At 48.2% G+C, this 25,055-nt stretch overlaps 1 protein-coding gene across 5 annotated transcripts in view; it reads left to right on the forward strand.

Annotated features, from left to right (window-relative positions):
• The first annotated feature begins 15,364 nt into the window (after window positions 1-15,364).
• The window catches only part of DAPK2 (death associated protein kinase 2), a 125,047-nt gene continuing 115,356 nt past the window's right edge, over window positions 15,365-25,055 (forward strand). The window contains exons 1-2 of one of the 5 annotated variants that reach the window (XM_059913059.1): window positions 15,365-15,627; window positions 21,117-21,214. In XM_059913059.1, the coding sequence (XP_059769042.1) occupies window positions 21,138-21,214 (77 nt within the window). In that variant the 5' untranslated portion in view covers window positions 15,365-15,627; window positions 21,117-21,137. The remainder of the gene's footprint in view (window positions 15,628-21,116; window positions 21,215-25,055) is intronic. The other 4 variants (XR_009500811.1, XM_059913058.1, XM_059913061.1 and 1 more) reach the window with 4 other exon arrangements.

Below are 25,055 nucleotides of genomic sequence, written 5' to 3' on the forward strand. Positions count from 1 at the left end.
AACAAAGTTTCGAAGGATTAGTGGGGGACAAAAATAAAATCAATTCTTACACAACATACTGGTTATAGAAGTCCTATTAAAACCATCTTGGGGGCTTCCCTGGTGGCGCAGTGGTTAAGAATCCTCCTGCCAATGCAGGGAACATGGGTTCAAGCCCTGGTCCAGGAAGATCCCACATGCCGCGGAGCAGCTGAGCCCGGGTGCCACAACTACTGAGCCTGCCCTCTAGAGCCCGCGTACCACAACTACTAAGCCGACGTGCCACAACTACTGAAGCCCACGCACCCAGAGCCCGTGCTCCACAACAAGAGAAGCCACCACAATGAGAAGCCTGCGCACCACAACGAAGAGAAGCCCCCGCTTGCCGCAACTAGAGAAAGCCCACGCGCAGCAACGAAGACCCAACACAGCCAAAAATAAATAAATTTTAAAAAACCCAAAACCATCTTGGCTTCTGCTGAGGCTCTGCACTGTGGGAATATCCCAGCAGAGCTTCATCCCCGTGATCTTCCTCTCTTGAGAAAAACCACTAACATTGTGGCATCGGAGCATCAGCTTTGTGGCAGTGTCACTGTCGATTCTCAATCTTTTGCTGTGAAAGTTCTCAATGGCTCCTCTCTTTCTTCCCAGATCTTTAAAAATTGGTTATCTAGCGTACATAAATAGATCCAGAAGTAATAAAATATTGCCGATTTTTAGTCATCATTGTAATCACTTCTTTCTAAATTACAAATCCACTGGAAAGGTCCTTAGGACCAGCCCTAAGTTTCCTGCTTCATGGAAGTCTGCCATCCAGGGCAAGAGCTAATAGTACCTGGTGAACACTCTGTCCCATATTCTCCCACCCAGTGCACACGTGCACACGCGCACACGCAAATGCTTTTTGACCAGCTGTCTGCCTCTAAAAGATATGACAAGCATCATCTGAGTGGGCTCTGAGGCTCACAAACCAGGGTCAAATACACATTGATCCCCAAGTACTGACCGTTTCTCATCCCTGGAGCCTTATCTAGGGCTTAAAGAGTAGGGCTGTCTTTATATCTTCTAATGAGACCCTGATACATGAAACTCTCATTGCCAGTTTCAGGTGGCTGGAGTTGACTGAAGTCAGAGGTCCCTAGTGTATGCTCTTACCAACTCAAGCACTTACTCACTGGCGCTCTCACCAACAGATATTTAGTGAGCACTTTTTTGTTTGTTTTTTTTTGTTTATTTATTTATTTATGGCTGCGTTGGGTCTTTGTTGCTGCACACGGGCTTCCTCTAGTTGCGGCGAGCAGGGGCTATTCTTCATTGTGGTGCACGGGCTTCTCATTGTGGTGGCTTCTCTTGTTGCAGGGCACGGGCTCTAAGCACACGGGCTTCAGTAGTTGCGGCACATGGGCTCAATAGTTGTGGCTCGTGGGCTCTAGAGAGCAGGCTCAGGAGTTGAAGCGCATGGGCTTAGTTGCTCCGTGGCATGTGGGATCTTCCCAGACCAGGGATTGAACCCGTGTCCCCTGCATTGGCAGGCGGATTCTTAACCACTGCACCAGGGAAGTCCTAGTGAGCACTTTTTAAATATCAGGCACTTAGGTGCTAAGGATACAAAGATGGATCAGCCACTGTCTGTCCTCCTTCAGTTCACGCTTACGAACCTCTGCCTTCAGCCCCCTCGTCCCTGCAGGCAGTGAGTGATGCAGGCTGTCCCATCTAGTGTCTGAGTTTGTCCTAGCCAGGCAGACGTGGAGGCTGGTCAACCAGAACCAAAGACAAAATCGTCCCTTAAGGGACTGTCTGGTGAGGAAAGCAGTGATGGTACAACCAGAAATGGGTCACTGCTGCAGGCACCCCCATCCTGCTGGCCCTGCTGCTCTTCGAAGTTAGCTGTAACTACTGTACTCTCTGCTACTGTCAGAATGATATCTCTTCTATCCCTGCTATTTTGTGTGACTCACTCCAGCTGCAAAGTCCTAGATGGGGTCTCTAATGGACTGATCCCAAGTCCCATGTCCATGTCCTGGCTGCCAGGGAGGCAGGAGAAAGGAGTATCTGGCCTGTATGAGGAGTCCGTCTATCTCCCAGCAAGACTTACATGGTAGGAATTGCTCAAATACATCAAGAGGGTTAATGTAGTCTGATGACTAATGTCCACTACATTAATATTATATTTAAATGAATTTGTACTTTGTACAAATTTGTACACAACAGCATCTACATACAAGTGAAAACTAGAGATCCATAAATTCACAAAATGTGTTTGCTGGCAGGGTCAGCAAATTTTTTCAGAGAAGGGCCAGATAGTAAAATTTCAAGCGTTGCATCTCTGTTGCAACTATTCAACCCTGCTTTTGTAGCACAAAAAGCAGCCATGACAATATGTAAATGAGTATAGCTGTGTTCCAATAAAACTTTATTTATGGACACAGAGTTGAATTTCTTATAATTTTTACGTCGTGAAATATTCTTCTTTTGATTTTTTTCAATCACTTAAAAATATAAAAACCATCCTTAGCTTGTGGGTTGTACAAAAGCAAGCATTGGGCTGAATTTGGCCTGTGGGTCATTTGCCAGCTCCTGATCTGTAGGAATGATTCTTAACCTTTTTGGAAGGTCTCAGACCTCTTTAAAAATTTTATAAAAGACATGGAATGGACCCTTTTGCTAGAGGAAAAAGGCACTCACATGAAACTTTGCAAGTGATTCCAGCACTTTCATGGATTTGCTAAGGAGTAAGTAATCCTGGTCTCTAAATCATGCTAGCTGAACCCTTGGGCTCCCATTCCTTTAAGAACTCCTCAGAGCCCAGGGGTTCACAGCCTTGGTTGGGAGTCACTATGTACTTAAGCAATCAGAAGCTTTCTCAGCTCCACTGTGGAGCAACTGCTGTGTGACACAAACCGCAGATGTCTCCAGCAGGATACAGTTAACTGTAATTAGGGGAGGACTATCTATTAGGAAGGGGAAGGATTGCTGTAATAGTGGCCTTGCATTCATAGCCCAGTTGGTGTCTCTCATGTGTTGATACAACGACAGAAAACAAGCCAGTGAACCGTGAGGGATGAACCTCATCACTGACACAGCACTACTAGAAACACTATTTTTTAAGCTGCAGGTGGGTGCTGAATATCTGTTATTTTTTACATCTTTTTTAATATATAAAATATTTTATAATTAAAATGTTAAAAAACCCACTGGATCTCGCCTGGGCCAGTGGTTGTCTTTGACTCAGGTTAGGCTGCCTATAGGGCAGAGGTGAACTCAGTCCCTGTGTGAACTTGTTTGGGAGAGATGAGCTAGGGGAAGGGGGAGGATAGCAGTTGCTGTGTGGGCTATAAAGTTCTCTCTAAGGGCTATTAGTATCACACAGAGCTTTGACCCTCACAATGGAGGTGGTTCAGAGCACAGGCCCTGCTGCCAACATGCCACCTTGTTCTAATCGTGAACTTAGCCACTGTGTGACCTTGGCCCAGTTACCTAACCTCTCTGTACCTTAGTTACCTCATCTGTAAAATGAGGATGATATTTCATAGGACTGGTGTGAGGATTAAGAGGGAATGCTTGTAAGTTCTGAGCACAATGCCTGGAACACAGTAAATGCTTTATTAGTGTTTGTTAAATAAAAATAGAGGAGAGAGAGAATTCCCTGGTGGTCCAGTGGTTAGGACTCGACACTTTCACTACCGTGGCCCGGGTTCAATTCCTGGTTGGGGAGCTAAGATCCCGCAGGCCACAAAAAAAGAAGAGAAAGCCCCTTGGTGCTAAGTTACTTGATGGAGGCGACAATTTTCCTCCCTGGCTGGGTACAGTTACTTGGGAAGCACTAGATGGCAGCAAAGCATGGGCTTCCAGGTTTCCGGTTGGTCGTTGAAGAGCGAGAATTCTTGAAGAGCCCTGATGTCAGCTGTCCTGGGTGTTCTCTGCCCCCGCCAGGGATCTGCCTAGGGGCGCCCTCAGGGCACACTCACCACCACTCTGACTGAGCTGCATCACACTGGGGGCATTGCAGTCTGCGCCTTTGTTCTGACGGGTGATGATCACAGAAGCCTTTCTCGGATGTGGAATTACTATGCCAAAGGTTATGGTAATTTTGACACTTTTGACACATATTGGTTGCTGAATTGCCTTCTGAAGAAATTGTACCAATTAATATCTCACCAAGAACGGGGGTTTGTGTCCCTGTCCTGCACTAATTAATATTGGGTATTATTATTATTTTTTGACCTATTATTTCAGCTTTATTGAGGTATAATTGACATAAAATTACAAGACGTTTAAAACGTACATCGTGGTGATTTGATGTATGTGTACATTGTGAAAGGATCCCACCCATCTCGTTAATTAACACATCCATCACCTCACGTATTTATCCTTTTTGGGGGGAGGTAAGAACGTTTAAGTTCTACTCTTTCAGCAAATTTCAATTATACAATACAGTGTTATCACTACAGTCACCATGTTTTTCGTTAGATCCTCAGACCTTATTCATCTTATAACTGAAACTTTGTACCCTGTTACCAACCTCTCCTTATTTCCCCCACCCCCTGCCCTGGCAACCACTTTTCTGCTCTGTTTCTAGCCTTCGACTTTTTTTTTTTTCCAGATTTCACGTATAAGTGATTCTATGCAGTATTTGTCTTCTTCTGCCTGGCTTATTTTAGATTAATTACATTTAAAAAGTATTCCAACCCATGTCCTCAAAAGCTGTATAATCTTCCTTTACAAATCAGAGTTTTTATTTATTAAATTGTATAAAAACCATATATGGTTTGCGGTTTTTTTTCATTAGTCATCCATTTTATACACATCAGTGAATACATGTCAATCCCAATCTCCCAATTCATCACACCACCATCCCCACCCCCCCGCCACTTTCCCCCCTTGGTGTCCATACGTTTGTTCTCTACATCTGTGTCTCAATTTCTGCCTAGTTGCTCCGCAGCATGTGGGATCTTCCCGGACCAGGGCTCGAACCCATGTCTCCTGCATTGGCAGGTGGATTCTTAACCACTGCACACCAGGGAAGTCTGAAAAAATATATATATATATTAAGGTGGGAGATAAATAAAATAAAAATGTATTTTCCCCTTTGGGGAAGTTTCCTTTGATTTTATCCAAACTCCTGGGGGCTAGTTCTGTAGCACACTGTTCATATTCTTGGTTGTCATGAATGTGTTTTCTAATATTTTGTATCTTCTTTAGATGCTCCCTTTATCTCCCACAGTGTTTTCTTGTTGAATTATTTCAGGCTCACCTTGGTCATAATGAGGGGATTCAGCTTTACCAAGGGCCTCGGTCTTTGGCATTTCCTATGAGGAATGCCCACCGGCCTAGGGGTCAGGAGGCCTGAACTTTAATCCTGGCCCCGCCCCGAACAAGTGTAAACTTGGGTAAAAGTCACTTCCCCTCTTTTGGCCTCCTTCTTCCTTCTATTAAATGAGGTGTTAGATAATCTCTAAGGTACCTTCTGGTTTTAAATTTCCACCCACCACAGTGGATGCTGGCTTTCTGGAGCTTCCAAGGATTCATTTACATCATTAACGACCACAGGAGTGATTAATATTGAGCTTGGTCCACAGTCGCTAATCCGTTGATTCATGCAGAATTAAAAATGATTATGACCCTTTAGGAAAGCTTATTAGTTGTTCTCTTTTTTTAAAGGAATGTTATGGTTCTTAGGTCTTTGTCATTGTTGTTCTGATTAAGCTAATTGAACTAAACTGCGTCACATCAGCTGAGTTTCCTTGTTGCTGGATTCCTGAAGCTGTCACATTGTGTTCCTTGGCTACATTAAGGTGAGGTCTGTTCAGATGAGTCAGAATATAAAATGAATACGTGTGCCAAGCTCAAGGTTGCCTCAAAGGGTGAATCTTACCAAGTTGCAGAGCTTTGCTGGACCTTCATTTCTCCAAGTGGAATACATGGCTACTATCAGGGATCATGGGGGCCAATTCCGTGTTAATCTAATCCTACTATCCGATTTTATAGGTAAGAAAATGGAGGCCAGGAGATGTTGAGTGACCTGTCCACACTCACATAGCATGGGAGAATCAGAATCAAGACTATGTGGTTAGGATATATGAAAAGTGGCCTGGTTTCCAATTAAGGTTGACCGATAGTCAGCGTTTGATTCAGCCAAGTCATTTCTCTGCACTGATTTAAATGAATTGAAAGATAGAATAGAATGTGAAACTTCCTAGGTTCCTTAAATATTTTGTAGACTAAAATAGGGGCTGGGTAGATTGACAAAGAACTGGTAAAAAAAAAAAAATAGGACATAAAAATCAAGGTATGATTCTATTCATTTTGTCATTTTCATCCTTTTCTGAAGGATATTTACATCTTCATATGTCTCCACATTAGTGATGTTTACTCTCAGCAAAATTTTTTCTTTTGTAAAATGTAATTATTTTATTTTATATTGGAGTATAGTTGATTTACAATGTTGTGTTAGTTTCAGGTGTACGGCAAAGTGGTTCAGTTATACATACACATATATCCATTCTTTTTCAGATTCTTTTCCCATATAGGTTATTGCAGAATATTGAGTGGAGTTCCCTGTACTATACAGTTGGTCCTTGTTGATTACATATTTTATACATAGTAGTGTGTATATGTTAATCCTAAACTCCTAATTTATCCCTCCCCCTAACATTTCCCCTTTGGTAACCATAAGTTTGTTTTCGAAGTCTGTTTCTGTTTTGTAAATAAGTTCATTTGTATCTTTTTTTTAAGAGTCCACATATAAGTGATATCATGTAATATTTGTCTTTCTCTGTCTGACTTACTTCACTTAGTATGATAATCTCTAAGTCCATCAATGTTGCTGCAAATGGTATTATTTCATTCTCTTTTATTGCTGAGTAATATTCCATTGTATATATATAGCACATCTTCTTTTTTATTTATTTATTTATTTATTTATTTTAAAAATTAATTAATTTATTTATTTTTGGCTGTGTCAGGTCTTCGTTTCTGTGCGAGGGCTTTCTCTAGTTGTGGCAAGCGGGGGCCATTCTTCATCGCGGTGCACGGGCCTCTCACTATCGTGGCCTCTCTTGTTGCGGAGCACAAGCTCCAGACGCACAGGCTCAGTAGTTGTGGCTCACGGGTCTAGTTGCTCTGCGGCATGTGGGATCTTCCCAGACCAGGGCTCGAACCCGCATCCCCTGCATTAGCAGGCAGATTCTCAACCACTGTGCCACCAGGGAAGCCCCCTGTACCACATCTTCTTTATCCATTCCTCTGTCGATGGACATTTAGGTTGCTTCCATGTCTTGGCTATTGTAAATAGTGCTGCAATGAACATTGGGGTGCATGCAACTTTTCGAATTATGGTTTTCTCTGGGTATATGCCCAGGAGTGGGATTGCTGGATCATACGGTAGTTCTATTTTAGTTTTCTGAGGCTATTCCATTTGGTTTTCCATAGTGGCTGCACCAACTTACTTTCCCACCAACAGTGTAAGAGGGTTCCCTTTTCTCCACACCCTCTCCAGCATTTGTTATTTGTAGACTTTTTAACAATGGCCATTCTGACCGGTGTGAGGTTGGTACCTCATTGTAGTTTTGATTTGCATTTTCCTAATAATTAGCGATGTTGAGCATCTTGTCATGTGCTTTTTAGCCATCTGTATGTCTTTGGAGAAATGTCTATTTAGATCTTCTGCCCCTTTTTAAAAAAAAATTTATTTATTTATTTATTTACTTATTTACTTATTTATTTATTATTTATTTATTTAGGTTGCACCAGGTCTTAGTTACGGCATGCATTTGGGATCTAGTTCCCTGACCAGGGGTCGAACCCAGGCCCCCTGCATTGGAAGCGTGGAGTCTTACCCACTGGACCACCAGGGAAGTTCCCTGCCCATTTTTTGATTGGGTTGTTTGTTTTTTTGATATACAGCTGGATGAGTTGTTTGTACATTTTGGAGATTAATCTCTTGTTGGTCACTTCATTTGCAAATATTTTCTCCCATTCTGTGGGTTGTCTTTCAATATTTTTTTCTTTTAGCAAGATTTAAGAAAAGAATACAATGCCCTTTAATAAGTGCTATTGCTGAGTAGAAATGAGGCTGAGGAAGACTGACTGAGTTCTAAGAACCTCAGCACTCATTAGTAGGTCTAAAGGCTTAATGAACATTAATGGGTACTAAACACAATATTTATTAATTCTTCTCTGGAATGAAGAGACCTCCACGGATACAAGCATGCTATTCTCAGAGCAGCCTCTGTTGTACATATTTTGTCGATTAACCTAGTTTTCTTTGATCATAGAAGCAATATAGAAACAGCAAAACCAAAAAAAAGTTCAAAAAATATAAAATGAAAACTAGAAGTCTCCCTTTCCACCCACTCCAGAGTTACTCCCCAATGACAACTACTCTGAACAATTTTTAGTTTTAGTTTTTCTGCTAATTACCATAATAAATATTATGTTTTACTTTCCCCAACTTTTGATTTTGAAAAATTTCAAACTTACAGAGAAGTTGCAAGAAGAATTCACCTAGATTTATCAACTGTTCAGCTTTCCCCCACTCTACACATATACGTACTCTTTTTGCTGAACCATTTGAAGAACAGTTACAAACATAATGCTATTTCTCCCCAAAACACCTCAACATGCATGACCCAAGAGGAAGGACATTCTCCTGCATAACCACAATATAATCCTCCCACTCAGAAAACGTAGCGCTGATATGATTATGTAATAAAACAAACATATTCAGATTTCCACAATTGTCCAATCATGTCCCTTTTAACGTTTTTAAAATCCAGGATCCAATCACTCATCACACATTGCCCTGAGTTGCTATGTCTCTTCAGCCCCCTTTAATGTAGAACAGTCCTGTTTTTTTTTCATGGCGCTGATATTTTTAAAGAGTCCAGGTGAGTTGTTTTGCAGAATGTCTCTCAGTCTGGATTTGTCTGATTGTTTCCTCATGATTAGTTTCAGCCTCTACATTTTTGGCAGGAGTACCACATAGATGATGTTATATCTTTCTTGTTCCATTTTTACTGATGTTAAATGTGGACTTTTTATTAAGGTGCTATCTGCCAGATTCCTCTGTTGTGAAAGTACCCTTTCCTCTTTGTCATTAATGAGTAAGTCTGTGAGGAGATACTTAGAGACCCTGTGAGCATCCTGTTCTCCAACAATGTTTCAATCAGTGCTTTTGTTTTCCTTTTTGTTTTTTGGGAGGGTTTTGTTTGTTTGGTTTTTTTTTTTTTTTGGCCATGCCATGTGGCTTTTGGGATTTTAGTTCCCTGACCAGGGGTAAAACCTGTGCCCCCTGCAGTGGAAGCACAGAGTCTTAACCACCAGGCCACCAGGGAAGTCCCACTCAATGGTTTTAATATCCAATGACGTGCCGCGGGGTAGGAAGGCCAGCTACACGGAGGTCAGGGATCCGCCAGATGTGTGGAAGGAGACACCGGCGGACTGACCAGGTCTGGCCCTGAAGTTCCTCTTCAGAGGAAGGTGGGGAAGAAATGCTTTCCTCCCATTCGTCACTCATGGATCTACCACAGGCCTCTGATGGGTCCGACCACATTACCAGCAAAGAGAAGGATGACAGGAGAAGGATGTGGAGAAGGAGGGCAGGGCTTGTTAACAAACACAGGGAAGTGAAATCCTAGCTTCAGCTCAGCAGATGTGACTGTGCCGTCTAGGAAGAGTTCTCTCCTTAGAGAGGCCTCTCTACCCTGCCCCCCAGGCATTCAGGCACCTCTGGGCACCCTTGGGGCTCTGTCTGGCTTGCCCCAGAACATGGGATTCTGGCATTTATTCCCAGGATATCTCCTCTACTTGGCTTTGAGGCCCCTGGAGGGCAGGGCCTGTGCCTCATTTCTCTCAGGGCCTGGCCCAGGATGTGCACCAGGAAATGTTTGAAAAATGAATGAGGCTGGAATTGAGCTGAGCCTTGGATAAATGGAGGGGAAAGGAAGAAAGTATTTCAGAGACAGAAGCAGGAACAACGTGGCTGGAGAGATAGGACACAGGTGACAGACTGTCTTGAGAGAGGGAACCATCTGTTTTGTTTTGGCCACACTGCGCAGCATGTGGGATCTTAGTTTCCTGACCAGGGATAGAACCTGCGCCCCCTGCAGTGGAAGCGCGGAGTCTTAACCACTGGACCACCAGGGAAGTCCTGGCAACCATCTGTTTTGGGAGGGAAGCTGCCATTTGTGCCAGTGCTTTCTCAAGTATTTTGTCTGGTCCTGAGAGAAAGGTGTAATTATTCCCATTTTACAGATGAGGTAACTGAGGCTCAGAGGGAAAAGTGACTTGCCCAGAAAGTGGCTGAACAGGAATATAAATAGGCCTGTCTCATTCCTGAGCTTAGAGAAGGAGATAGTGGAATTCATAGCCCTAAAAGTGGGCATTGTTTGGGGTCCCTGGCCAAGCACCCAGTGCCCGTGTCACCAACCTCTGCCTAAACAGAAGGAGACAGCATGTGCCTGGATCATGATCCCACCACGTGACCCCTGCTCTGGCTCAGGTGGGAGTTGAGGCAGTAAATGGTAGGTGGTTTCATACCTTAAGCCCTTTGTACACACAGCTGCTCCCACCTAATGTGCCGTCCTTCCCTCGCCCCACCTCCTACTCTCCTGGTCCTCTTCTTTCACGTTTGAGTCAAGGCTCTCCTTCCCTTAGGCGCCTCATGATGCCTGCTGGAGTAGACCTGACACTTGACCAGGCATTAAGCCTATTCTCCCTCTACCAGCACCTAGCCCCAGGGGGTGCCCTTGAATGTTTGCAGAATCAATGGGTGCGCGCTTGTGCCCAGGAAATCCCCATTGTCCAGGGCTTCCAGGGAAAGGCAAGGCCTCCCATGCCGCAGCCCATTTCAATCTCTCCTCCCCTCCCCTGCCTTATCCTTATGGTGGGGTCAAGGCCTTGCTGAGTCCAGCCAGGCTAGAGGTGGAAGCAGCCACCTCTGTTTGCAAGAGCCAGCGGGCCTCCTGAGGGAGGAAGCAGGAAGGGCGGCCAAGTCTGCCCCACACCCTGACCCTGCCTGGCTCGGCGTGGGAGAGCAGAGGGCACAGGGCAGGGTGCATAGGGCTGGGAAGGACTGAGGAACCAGGCCACTGGCCACCATTGGGAGGAGGAGGCTTTCTGCCTGCCTTCTACCCAGGGGGCTAGCCAGCTGGGGAGGAACCGGCTGTGTCCTCTCCTAGCCTGTCCTGATAGCATAAGAAAGCTGTCAGCACTGGACCCACTGTCAAGCAGCCGGCAGTCCAGTCTTCATTCGACTTGTTCTGGACCTGCTCAGGGCCAGGCTGGGGATGGGTGGTGTGTAAAGATGAGTAAGATCCATTTCCTTCTCTAGGGGAGCTCACACCAGACATTTAAGGAACAATAAACATAGCAATACTCATTGAGCACTTATGGGCCAGACACTGATCCAAGTGCACACATATCCGTAACTAATGGAATGGTCACAACAACCCATGGGGATAATGAGGCACAGAGAGGTCAAGATGGTTCCCTGGGGGACTTCCCCGGCAGTCCAGTGGTTAAGACTCCACACTTCCACTGCAGGGGGTGCCAGTTCAATCCCTGGTCAGGGAACTAAGATCCCACATGCCGCGTGGCGCTGCCAAAAAAACCCAAAAACCGAAAAACAAAACAACGAAAACCCGAGAAGGTTGCCCGGGATCACACAGTAGGTTGCTCGTTGGGATCTACCGTAGGCATCCGGCATCGGAGTCCCTGCATTTAGTCCTCGCACCGTGCATCCGCTATGCCAACCCCAGTGGCGGTTGCCCCAGCCCACACAGGCAGCATCTCAGTCCTGGCTCTGTCTCCTCATCAGCAGGTTGGTAGGCTCTGTAAACTTGCCAGGCACCAAAGTGTGCCTTAGGATATCATCACTTTCATTGCCCTTTAGTGCCCCCCATGGTTACATCTTCCCCGTGGGCTTGTCTTCTCATCCTGTGGAAGCTTCAGGCTCCTGTGACTCACCAGTCTCACAGGCCGGGGGAGTGTCTTGCACAAAGCAGGTGCTCAGATGTATCTGTGGTTTGGTGGGTTGATGGAGGAGGCTTTCGTTTCCCCAGGTCTCTGGGACATGAACAAAGTGGTTCTCAGCCTATACATTGGAACCACCTGGGGAGTTTTAACCACTGCTGAAGCCCAGCTCCCACTCCCAGAGGCTCTGATGTAATTGGTGTGGGGTGCAGTCTGAGCATTAGGATTTTAAAACACTCCCAGTGTGATTCTGATGTGCATTCAGGGCTGAGAACTCCTGGAAGGTAATATGTGGCAGTTATTAACTTTAATTATACATCTCTCCATCCGACATATGATTAAGTGCCAGGGACTTGGGTGCCCTTGGGGGACAATAGAAAACAAGACAGTTATGGTCCCTTACCTTGTGACATTTACATTCTAGTAATTCAATTTAACAGGCTTTACTGGGTTGGGGATGTCAGGCATTGTATGGGCACAAAGATGAACAAAGCGTTGTCCTTGCCCTTGAGGAAAAGAGAACTGGACACTAATTACAACTAAAATAGAGGAAGGGGAATGCCAATTAGGTACAAACCAAGAGTGGTAGGGTTCAGGGGAGAAAGGCATCCAGAGGGCAGATCGGGGAAATTTCCATGGAAGATATGTCACCTGAGAGGGCCCTTGAGGGATGGTTTGGATTTTGTAGGATGGGATGAGGGGGTGGTGATGGAATGGCTTAAACAAAAGTATGGAGGCAGGAACAGCCAATAATCCAAGCTGGCAAGAGAGCTGGATGTGCACACACAAGAGGGAAGAGGATGTGCGTACACAGTGGGGAAATGCAGGTCGGAGCCTTAAATGCCAGGTGAGGCATTTGGAACCACGCAGGAACTGAGGCTGAGATAATTCTTAGCTCTTAATACCTGGACCTCCTCCTGACTTCATTCTGGAGTAGGTGTCCTTGCTGCCACCACCCTCAGGGTTTTCCCTTCCCTGCCCACTGCCACCTTGGTCCCATGTTCAGTGCTCAGTAGCCTGTTACTGCTCTCAGGTGAGGTTCTGATGAACTCACTCCACCCCAAGCATAAAATGCATTTCCAGATGGTACCTCCCTAGGCATTGCATTTGGCAAGTAGAGTGGAAAGAGCACCAAACTGCAAATGGGGAGGGGGCCTGGCTCTAATCCTAGCTCTGCCCCTCACCAGATGTGTGACCTTGAGCAAGTCACTTCTCTTCTTTGAGCCTCAGTTTCCTTATCTGAAAAATAACCAGGCTGGATGGGATGACTGACAGTACAACTTCCAGCTGAGACATTCTCTGACTAGTTTGCCATGTGTCAAATTCAAGAACGTCCTTTTTGCCTTGGGCAAATTAGGTACTAAGCATGAGACTCAGAGGGGGAAGGGATGGAGAGGCTACATGTAGGTGCTCCGCAGTCTCGCCTGAGCCCAGCCTTGGATTCATCATAGCACAGGCACCGGCCGTGTGAAGGAAGAAGGCTTCAGATGATTCCAGCCCCCCAGCCATTCAAGTCACTCCCACCCACTGAAGTCTCCCCATTTGAAGCCCCAGACATCGTGGAGCAGAGATAAGCCATACGTGCCGTGCACTCTCTGTGTTTCTGACCCTCAAGGCATGAGCCTAACAAAATTGTTTCATGCCACAAGGCTGGGGTGGTTTGTTACACAGCAATAGATAACTAGAAATGGGGGAGGAGGTTTGAGGATGGTCTGAGGATGAAGGGCCTCCTTATGCTGGTGAAACCTCACCAGTGGTTGTCCTCCTGTGGCCACTGACTTGGAGAGCCACCTCTGGTCTTGGATATTACTCTACTCAAGGTAGCCTGGTGCTCTTGGGAGAGGTGGCTCAAAGCCTGCACTGCCCTGGAATGTTGTCAAGTTTATGAACAAGGAAGCACCGGGATCTTTCTAGAGGCTGTCACAGACTCTGAAGCACCAGTCAGCTGGGGAGTGGGAGAGGGCTGGTTGACCTGTACATTTCAGTACCCCAGTGTCGGGAAAGGCTAAAGAGGGGACGGGGGGTTGCTCACACAGGTAGAGGTCCTCCAGGTGCATCTTACACATTCTGTCTCATTTTAGTCCCACAATAGCTCCATTAGATGTTGTAAGGAGTGTTTACCTACTTTACTGATGAAGAATAAGGTCAGATGCCATGCTCAAGACTATACCCACACCGGGAACGGCAGAGCAGAGCTTTGAACCAAATGTAGGACTCTGAACCTATCACCCTTTCCTCTCGGACTGTCTTGAGGAGTGCCCTGGATGAATTAGGGATGGAGGCTCTGGGAAGGGGCCTTCATTTATTCTCCCTAAACAGCCTCTTGTCTTGAAATAAGACCACTGAACTTGACTTACATTCTGTTTCCATGTCCTTCCACCACCCCCTCCACTCTCATTCCTTTTTCCTCCCGGGATTTTTGGCAGAAGGAAGAGAGGAGCGCTCCACTCCTAAGTCTTTCATTAGGGAAGCCTTGATGGTGATGTGAGTCTTCACCAACGTGCCAGGCAGGGCTGGGGGCACGCAAGCCAGGCTGCTCCCAAGTGCGGGTGGGGATATGGGGATGGGGTGGGGTGGTGAGGAGGGGAGTGTCCCTACCCCTCACAACAATCCATGGGGATAATGAGGCACAGAGAGATCAGGATGGTTCCCTGGGGGACTTCCCCGGAAGTCCAGTGGTTAAGACTCCGCACTTCCACTGCAGGGGGTGCGGGTTCAATCCCTGGTCAGGGAACTAAGATCCCACATGCCGCGTGGCGCTGCCAAAAAAACCAAAAACCGAAAAACAAAACTGTGAACCGTGGATGGTGAAGTTTCCAGAAGAATCTGTCCGTTGTCGGAGCACTCTGGGAGGGAGGAAGGGGCATATTCCCTGGTGGGACTTCCTCTTTCACAGTGGAAGCGGGGGACAAGGAGATACCACTTTCTGAGTGATCATGCCAGGCTATATCAAGCGTATCAGCTCGTTTAAATCAGTTTCCAGATTAGGCTTGGAGAGGTTAGCAGACTTGTCCAAGGCCCCACATCATGTAAGCGGCAGAGCCCGTGAAGACGCCAGGTCTTTCCACTGGCTCTCGCCCCCTCTCCTGGGAACCTCAGGGCCCAGGAGGTGCCCGCTCCGACCTGGCAGTCTCGGCCCTCACCCGGGGGCTGTCCTGAGGGGACTCCCGGTAGGGGGCGCTCCGAGCGCCGTCTCGGGCCTCCGGGTGCGCCTCCAGCCGGCGCCTGGGACGGGACCGGCCGCCCCGCCCTCTCGGCTCCTCCGCGGCTCTGCGGGCAGGCGGGCGCCCACCGCGCAGGGAGCCGAGCCGAGCAGACAGCAGCGCGGCCGGCTGCGCTCCCCGTGCCTACCGCGCCTCCACGCCCGGCGCCGCGCAGCCTCCCGCCGTGAGTAGCGCCCGTCTGCGGGCTCGACGGGCGGGACAGGGCGCGCGGCTCGGGGCTGGGGCTAGCGGGGGCAAATTGCTCCGGGGCAAGTCAGCGGCCCGGTCCCTGACGCCGCCCCCGGGTATGGCCGGTCTTCGCCTTGGGTGCTCTGGCCGGCCCTGGACCTCAGGGACTGCCCGCTGGGCCCCTAGGGCTCGCTCCGAAGTCTGGCACTTTGACCCGAGGAACCGGCTGGGAGCGGCGGGCAGACCTGGCGCCTAGGGAATATGGGAGACAGACTTCCCTCAGGTTAGGACCCCTTGACGCGGGGGAGGGCCCCAGATTTACGGGAGGAGAGGGCCCAGACCTTTTCAGCATCATCTGCTTCGCATACCTCCTTCTCGCCCTCGTGCGAAGAGGTGATGCGAGGAGAGGAGGCTGCTGCGTACCGCGTCGGCTTTCTCTGTGGCAGAATGAAGCTGTGGTCCCAGTCGCGAGCCTGGGCTGGGGCAGAGTTAGGGTGGGCAGCGGGGCAGCCAGTTGCTCTGCGGCAGGCTGGGGTTTCGACCCCAGCATAGGAGGATGTTGTCAACGGTTTACCCGACTATGGTTCAGGCATTGTGGATGTTTCATGGCATGTGTGGGTCTGCCTGAGCCTCACTGTAACTCTGCAAGGTGGAAATTAGTCTTCTCACTTTGGGAGGGAGAGGAGGCCCAGAGCCGTAAGCGCTGAGGCCAGGCAGGTGGTAGGTTAGGAGTGTACACTGGAAGAGAGGACGCATAGCTGCTGCCTCACTGGCAGGTGGGAAGGTTGCTGGGGGCGGGTGGCCCCCGACACCTTGTACTCAAGAATCCGGTGGGGGGCAGCTGGGGGCCGCTGCTGTGGTTTCTGACATTGTATTTCTCAGCTGCCTCTGGGTAAGGTATTCCTGGGAGAGCCCTGGTGACTGAGGGGTACTGGTACGTTGGCCTCTTCACGATTTCCTCCGGAGTCCTGTTCTTCCCCAAACCACCCATCTCCCAAGATGTGTTTTTAGCACCTGAAGTGGCCCCGTTCGGCAGCTTTGGGAGAGGCTTGGGCAGGGGGTGCAGGGGTGTGTGGATTTGAGTGGGTGTGTGCTGGCCTGGGATGAGTTTCCCACTGGCAGGAAGAAGACCTGAACTGACCCTGACCCTCTCCCTAGGGCCTCCCTAGTTGTTAGATGTGGGGGATGACCAAGCAGGCTGCCCAGGGGAGCTGGTCCTTTACCAGGAAGACAGTTTTCTCATGTCAGCTTAGGCAGGTGGCTGATCTTCTCTGAGCCCAGCTTCCTCATCAGAGATCAGGGTGGGTCAAAGCCTCCAATGCATGGAGGGACACTGTAATGCTGGATGCCCCTCCCTTCTGTTGGCAGCCTCCTCCTGAATGTGATGGGGGTGGGGTGTAAGGGGGCAATCATGGTCCCATTTCACAGACTTGCACTGGGTGAGGATCTCTGAGAGTTCAGCAGGGTGAGCTGGGGCCCATGGGGGAGGGGCTTAGTAGGGTTGAAAGTTCCTTATGGGATGATTCTCCAGCCCTGGAGGCCTCTTCCCAGGTTGTCCCTCAGGAGGCCACCGACTTCATAACCCTCGTGCCACCATTGGAGGGTTGAGGGTACTGTCAGTGGAAGCTGGGGGAAGAGCAGCTGGAGTGGGCTAGCTGTGTGACTTTTAGTAAGTCCTTTCCCCCATCTGGACCTCAGTTTCCTCCTCTTGTAAAACAAGTGGGTTTGACCAGACAGCAGTGGTTTTCAGACTCCTCCCACCCATGAATTCTTACACAGAACCCCAACATATAGTGTAGATAAAGTGGAACTTCTCTGGCTCCCCTTCCTCATGCTGGCGGCTCCTGAGCAGAGTCTAAAAATCCCCTAGATGTTCTTAGAGATCACTTTTTGTGAGGTTTTAGGAAATCTGTGTTAACCTTTCAGAAGTGTTGCCTAGTATTAGGGTTGGGGGCAGGAATGTGAATTCTAGAGATTCCATTAAGAGAAATGTACGCATTAAGATGGGCCTCAACCATGGAATGTCTGGAGCCGATGGCCTGTGCCCCTGGCCAAAAGTTGTAGCTGTGCCCTCTGCCATGTGGTTTCATCTTTTCAGGGCCAGAAAGGTGCCTGTATCTCTGGGTCCTTCTCTGGGTCCTAGTTGGTGACTGTAATTCCACCTCAGAATGTCTTCCCTTTAGTTTCATGTTTCTAAACTGGTAAAATGCAAATTCATCTTCGGGAGAGATGTTATGAAGGGGCTTTGAGTTGTTATCAACTGCTTTTACCTGATGAGCTTTCTGAGCAGCAGCCTTGAGAAAGACAGCTGGGGCACTAAATTTAAATCAGCCAACATTCATGGAGTGCCTGCTGTGTACCAGCTACCACAAGGGGACAGAGGTGAGAATGTCACAGCTCCTGCCCTCGTGAGGCTCCAAGACAATAGGCAGGAGGGAAGGAACTCACATTTGTTGGAACCATCCAAGGACTATTAAAAACACTTTACATATGTTATCTCATTTGTCCAGTAGATATTAGACTCATGGTTTAATTTTGTAAAATTTTGATTGCATACAAAATAAGTGTACATACCATCAAGAAACAGCATTGCCAGCACCCAGAAACCTCCTTGTGTCCCCTTCCAGGTACAACCCCTGACCCAGGCGTAACCACTATTATGACTTCTAGCACCACAGATTTGTTTTACCTAAAGGGAATCACACAGTCTATAGTCTTTTGTGTCTGGTTTTTTTCATTCAACATTATGTTTGTGAGTTTCATCCACATTGTTGCAGGGAGCAGTAGTTCACTTTTTCTCATTGTTGTATAATAATTTCATTGTATGGGTATAACTCAATGTATTTATCCATTCTTCTGTTGATGGCCATTTGGTTGTTTCCAATTTTTAGTTATTACTGATAGTGCTGCTGTGAACGTTCTAATGTGGACCATTTTGGAAAACATCTGCATGCGTTTCTCTTAGGTATGTCCATAGAAACTGCCCAATAGTTTTCCAAAGTAGTCCCAGTGAATACTCTCCCTAGCAGTTTTGAGAGTTCTCCAAATATTCACTAACACTAGGCATTGTCTAGACTCATTTTCTATGTAAGTAATTTGAAGCTCAGAAAAGTTGTCTTGTGCTGTTTGCTAGTAAGTAGCAGAGCTGGGATATGAACCCAGGCCTGTGTGCCTGTGGAACCTGCACTCTCTCCCTCTGGGTTACACATTGACATAGATTATGAAATAAGGCAGAACGTGATAAGCTCTAACCCTAAAAATGTGTGAAGAGCCCTCTTTGGGAATTTAAAGAGGTAGAGAGTTTTATTCTGTTTTGGCAAGAAAAAGGGTCATGGAGGCTCATAGAGATGGTAGCATTTGAGCCTGGCTTTGTGGGAAGGGAACAGTTTTGCTAGGAGGGCTCTCCAGGTGCCCCCCCTAACCCCCTGAAGAGGGCCCAACTTGAGCTGGGGCGTGGCAGGGGTGAAAGTTTTGGGGGAATGGGAAAGGTCTACTTTCGCCTGTAATATAGGATTTATGGGGGAGGGGGCTATGCTGAAATGGTGAGTTGGGGCCAAACTGGTGGGCCTAGTTTGAGCTTAGGGGGCTCCCCTGGCCCCCAAGTTCTGGTCACTCAGGATGTGGAGCACAAGGCGGGGGCTCATTGTTTTCTGGGGAGGTGGGGCTTCTTCAAATCCAGCTCAGCTCCTGATAGCGAATGCAGCGGGCCTCTTGCCGAATGGAGGATCATAGCTGTTCCTGGGACCATTCTCAGGGTATCTGCCAACAGAATTTTTTTGGAGTTTTCTGCTTCCATCTAGCTGTGGGAAATTAGTAGCTACTCTCACCTCCACCCCCAGGATCTGACCCAAATGGTTTATTTGGAAGTATTTTTTCAGCAAAAAGAAGATGATAGATAGCAGTCCTGCCCCCCTCAGTGCTAGTCTCGGGAGGTTTGCCAGGAATGGGGGGGGTGGGGGCGAAGGGGGCCAAACTTCTGATTCTGATCAAGGCAAACTTGCCAGGAGGATCCCAGTACCTTTTCCTCAGAAGGGAACAGACTTGGTGTCTCAATGGCTGTGGGAAGCAGAAACACAAACAATGGGCTGGAGTGAGTCAAGTAACAATAATAATCATCGTTCTTATTTGCCCAGCAGTTTATGTCCTTATCACAATGGGTCCTCACATGGATGTGTGAAGTATGTGATATAGACGTGATCACCCCAGTTTACAGAGGAGGGGGATTGAATCCCAGAGAGGGTGCCAATGTGCTATGGGTCACATGGCTAATATACACCCAGATTAGCCTAGAACCGGGGACCCTGGAGCCTGCTTTTCTCAGGATTCCATGCTTGCCAGGCCCTGGCTGAGCATGGAGTGAGGACCAAGCAGGGAGGAGGATGTGTGATGCACAGGCAGGAGGTTGGCAGGCGGCCCTGAGAGTAAGGCCTGTGAGCCAGCCAGGCCAGCTCTGCCTGGAGGTCTTCAGGGATGTGTGTGACTCGATGGAAGGGAGGGAGGCAGGTGGCATGTTGGTACCAGAGCTCTGGTTTGTAGGGGGCAGAGGTGGAGGAAAGAGGGTGAAATGTATACATCACCTGAGAGTTAGAACAGCTTCAGCCACTTGGCACTGATGAGACGTGCCCTTATGTAATGGTGCCTCCACCCAGCCTGGTGAAAACAGTCTTTTGGGGCTCATGGGGCCCGGCCGTGGTTGGTATCTGATTGCCAGGCAGAAGAAAAGCTGCCAGCACTAGCCAAAATGAGCTCTGAGAGGCTTTTGCTAATGACTCTTGAAAGATGCATCCACAGGTAGCTGGTTTTATCTTTGTGATGTGCAGGCTGTGTCCTGGGCCCTGCCTTCGGGGTGCTGTCCAGGGTGGCATGTGGCTGTCCCAGGAATGGGTGAGCTCCTTAGGGCAGGAGGATCCCAAGGGAGGATGCAGACAGTCTCTTCTGGTGGAGTGGTGAGTGCTCTGCGTGGTTCAGAATAGTCCTGTGGTTCTCACTAAGGTGCCCTGGGTAGGCAGAGTTAGCTCCATTTTACAGATGAGGAAACAGCCTCCTTCCTCTGACAAGAGATGAGGCCATAGAGCTAGTTGTGGGCAAAATTGCAACTAGAACCTCAGGCTCCTAACTCCTGGTGCCTACTGTAATTTGTCACACCACTCCCAGCCATCTTTCCCTTAGGGTGATGAGTGAGAGAGTTTGAAATCAGTTCAGACTCCAAATTGGGTGGCACAGCGCCTGTAGGAGCTGAGGTCATGCACATCCCTTACCTCTCTACTGCATTTTGTAGTTTATAAAATTAATATCCTGATTTGCAGTGGTGTTTACAGTACTAATCCCTTTTACAGATGAGGAAGTTAAGACTCTGCAGTTTAAATGACGTAGGCAACTGTGGGACTTGAACCTGGAACTTCTGACTCAAAAACGAGTTCTGTTTTTCCTGCATCACAGCTCCCTCTTTTCTCAGTAGACCTGAATTTCATGAGAACAAATTGCCGAAGTTGCCCATGGCCCTGTTTCTCTGAACTTGTTCAGAGCAGATCTGAAGAAGTGAGGAGGGCTATTTTTCTCTCCTTAACAAACGTGATTAATATAAATCAAATAAGAATCGTACATCATTGGTCACAGGTGAGGAAAGGCTTGATCAAGGCTGTTCTTGAGGAACGAGGGCTGTGGGTTATCCTTAAGTTATTAGCTCCCACGCAGCCAATTACTTTTGGGCCTAGATTCAGGCTGCTACCAATTGACACGTCTGTCCTAAGCTCAGGTTTTTTCATGTTTCAGGGCTGTACGCTCCAGGCCTCAATGAGGAGCCCAAACATGGAGACATTCAAGCAGCAGAAGGTGGAGGACTTCTATGACATCGGGGAGGAGCTGGGGAGGTAAGTGGCTGTGAGAGGTGTGCTGGTCAGTAGATCTTGTAGGTCATGGGCTTGTCACAGCACTCGTGGGAAGCTTTAAAAACAGTCCTGAGGTTTATTCATCTTCACGGGTGCCTCTGCAAGTAATCATCTCTCTGGAAATGAAGACTTGCCAGCAGAAGGGACTAGAATTGCTGAGTTCCGTGTTTTCAGTATAACCTGGCTGACAGTTAACGGCGAATCTCAATGATTCTTGTCATATCTGTTCCTTTGCTCCCAAAATCCTCCCCAGGCTCTGGACTGAGATATGACCTGTTGGTTTTCTTCTCCGAATCCCACTTGGGATTCTCCACGGCTCCCAGGTTTTTTTTTTTTAATGTTTATTTATTTATTTAACTGTGCCAGGTCTTAGTTGCGGCACGTGGGCTCTTAGTTGCAGCATGTGGGATCTAGTTCCCTGACCAGGGATGGAACCCGGGCCCCCTGCATTGGGAGCATGGAGTCTTAACTACTGGACCACCAGGGAAGTCCCTCCACAGCTCTCAGGATTTTGTTCTGTAAGCTCAGAGCCTGAGTGGGAGGTGAAATCATCCTCCTGAAAATGGCTTTAGATTGAGTGACAAGCCACACGAGCCTAGTTGTGAAGGTTCCTCCGATCTGAGTTATTGGGTGCATTTTCAGGTTTGCTAAACCCACAACACAGACAGGAGTAAACTCAGATCTGAAAATAGTTACTGTCTGGAGAGAAATGAAGATTTTCTGAAGCTCTCTTCTTGCTTCTCATTTGTAACAACTGCTAGTATCTAGGTGGTATTTTAATGATTACAGAACACCAGTCTTGGAGTTTGAGTCTCACAGCAATTCATGAAATGGGAATTATTTTTACTCTTATTTTTCTTGAGGAAACTGTGGTCCAGAGAGTTTAAGCAAGTTGCCCTAAGTTGCTCAGCCAGCAAGTGACATGGCCAACGTCTGGCCAGTCCAGTCTGTACCTGCACACCTGTCATGCTCTCTCCGGTGCACACGGTTCTTGCACACTCACACATACTTGCAGTACACCCAGCCCAACCCCTCCACACACCCAGCAGAATAAAAATCTGGGGGTTCAGGGCCTTCACTGTATCCATGATGCACAATGGGAGCCTTTCCCTTTAAAGAGCTCCTGTGTCAGGACTGATTCTCTTACTTTCTTTTCTTCTCTTTTGTTTATTTTTTGCAAATATATGTATATATTTATTTCCTTTTATTTTAAGCACACTGAATTTATAGGTTAGTGTTTTAATACAGTTTTAAATATTACATCTTAATGTATCATACAGGTTTGCTCATGTCATTAAATATTTTAAATGCAATTTTATATTCCCTTGTATATGCATGCCTCAATTATTCAGCCATTTCCCCTACTGTTAAAAATATGCAGTTTCCATTTATTTTTTAAAATTTTCATTGCTAAAGCTATAGTGAACATCCCTTAACAGAAATTTCTGATCCTGTTTTTGATTGTTTCCTTAAGATAGATAACTAGAAGTTGGGTCACTGGGTACTTTTATTTTTAAAGAAAAACTAGAAAGAACTTCAAAGCCAGAGGAGCCTTACTCAGAGAAGAATGGCAAGTGCAGTTATGGGAATTCCCTGGTGGTCCAGTGGTTAGGACTCGGTGCTTTCACTGCCGGGCCGGGTTCAATCCCTGGTCAGGGAACTAAGAACTAAGATCCTGCAAGCCACGTGGTGAGGCCAGAAAAAAGAAAGTGCAGTTTCTTCAAGTTTGGGGAGTGCTTGTCCTGCTTGACTGGATGGGTCAAGAAGCAAGTGTCTGCAGAGTCCCAGAGTGTCCCAGAGGGGGAGATTCCTCAGCCTTCTGTCTGGGCCATTGCCACTGGCAGTCCGGGGCCTGGGAAGGGCTGGGAAGAGGCTGGAGGGTGGTCAGCTGGACTCTGCCTCTGAGTGCGAGGTTCTCTTCGCCTCCGGTGCTTCTCCTGAACTTGGTGATGCCGGGGGCAAAGTGGCACCCTTAGCCACAGACCTTGGCAGGCCCTGCCAGTGACTTTTAATTCGATGGGCCCATGTTGGCCATGTCCTGTGTGTAAGGGTCTGTGCTAAGTGCTCTGGGTACAGAGGTGAGCATGACACGGGGAGTCTTTGCCCTCCTGGAGCTCCAGCTTGGCTGTAGGGGCAGCTGTGCGCATAACGAGGGCAGCGTTGGAATGGACTCTGTCGGGTGGGCTGAGAGCTGAGAAGTCAGGAATGGGGGGGGTTGGGCTCTGAAGAAGGAAGTAGTCGTTTCCCGTGGAATTCATCTGTTATTCCTTCTTAGTCCTGTCTCTCCCCCATTCCATATCTCAGAGCTATTAGAACCGGCAGAGACCTCATGCTCTGGGGTCCTCCATCTACAACAGGGTGTGAAGGCCCCAGGTGCCTCACAGCCTGGGGAGCCTTGGAGGAACCTCCCGCCCGCCCCCCGGCACCTGCAACTTTTCTAAGGTTCTAAGGTGCTGGCTGGACATAGGGCGAGTAAGAGGCAGCAAAGGCCTGAGGCCTTGGGAATGGCTTGTCATCCTAGGATTTGTGGTCTAGAGCAGGGGTCCCCAACCCCTGGTACTGGTCCACAGCCTGTTAGGAACCGGGCCGCACAGCAGGAGGTGAGCAGCAGGCAAGAGAGCGAAGCTTCATCTGCTGCCCCCCCATCGCTCTCATTACTGCCTGAGCCATCCCCCCTCCCCGTCCGTGGAAAAATCGTCTTCCACGAAAACGGTCCCTGGTGCCAAAAAGTTGGGGACCGCTGGTCTAGAGGTCCGGTGAGCTGGAAGGCCTTTAGAGGTCTTTCTTCCAAGACCCTCGTCGGACAGTTGAGGAAACTGAGGCTCAGAGAGGGGAAGGGTCTTGCCAGGGGCCATAAACAGGCTGGAACTAGAGCTGCCTTCAGATGACTGCTGGGCTTCAGAAGGGGCAGTGATATCTGTCTCTCCTCCTCTCTTCTACACGTAACACACTATTGCGGGTGTACCTCGTGCCAGGCGTTGTCCGAGGCAGCGACGAACAAAATCGACGTTCCTGTCCTCTTGCAGCTTGTGTTCCATTGGTGGAGAAAGACACGGAACAAGTGATTGAGGGATCACAAAAGGACAAGTCACTATAGAGTGTGTGATGGGCTGTGAAAGGAGGGAGCGGGATGCTCTTAGAGAGAATAGGGGATGTAGTTTGCCCTGGGTGGCTGGGGGAGCTGCTCCGAGGAAGTGGCTGAGGGTAAATGCGCAGGCAGGGGAAGCAGCATGGATGCGGGCCCCGAGGTGGGGAGACCCTGGGACCTGAGCTGCTGGCAGGAGGCCAGTGTGGCCGTGGAACGTGAGCTGGGGGCAAGCAGTGCTAGATGAGGTGGGATATATAGCTAGAGGCCAGACCCAGCCTGCGAGATCTCTGCCAACACAGACTGGTGGAGAGATTTGGCTTTTGGGGACACACAGTTTGAGGTCTGGGTCCCTTTCCTAGCTGTGCAACCTTAGGACAACTTACTTGACCTCTCTGAGCCTGAGTTTTTTTTTTTTACCTGTAAGATAGGAATAATAACAGTAGCTACCTCGTGGTTGTGGGGATTAAATGGGATGCTGAGTCTGAGTCCCTCACAGAGCTGGGCGCAGGGCAAGTGTTCAGTGAACAAGAGCTTCTGGCCTTTGAAGTAAGTTTGGGTGTCAAGGCCCCGTCTCCCACTTCTAGAGCCTCCCAGGAGGACAGTGTGGGTCTCTGCAGGAGGAACAGCAGGAGGGGTTGTTCTTATGTCTGGGAGGAGCTTTACGTAAACCCGCTTCCTCGGCTCTCTGTGAGCACCCTCACCTAGACTCAGGGCTGTCTCATTGACTTTAGCTCC

This window comes from Balaenoptera ricei, chromosome 2 (genome assembly GCF_028023285.1).
Source record: "Balaenoptera ricei isolate mBalRic1 chromosome 2, mBalRic1.hap2, whole genome shotgun sequence".
NCBI lineage: Eukaryota > Metazoa > Chordata > Mammalia > Artiodactyla > Balaenopteridae > Balaenoptera > Balaenoptera ricei.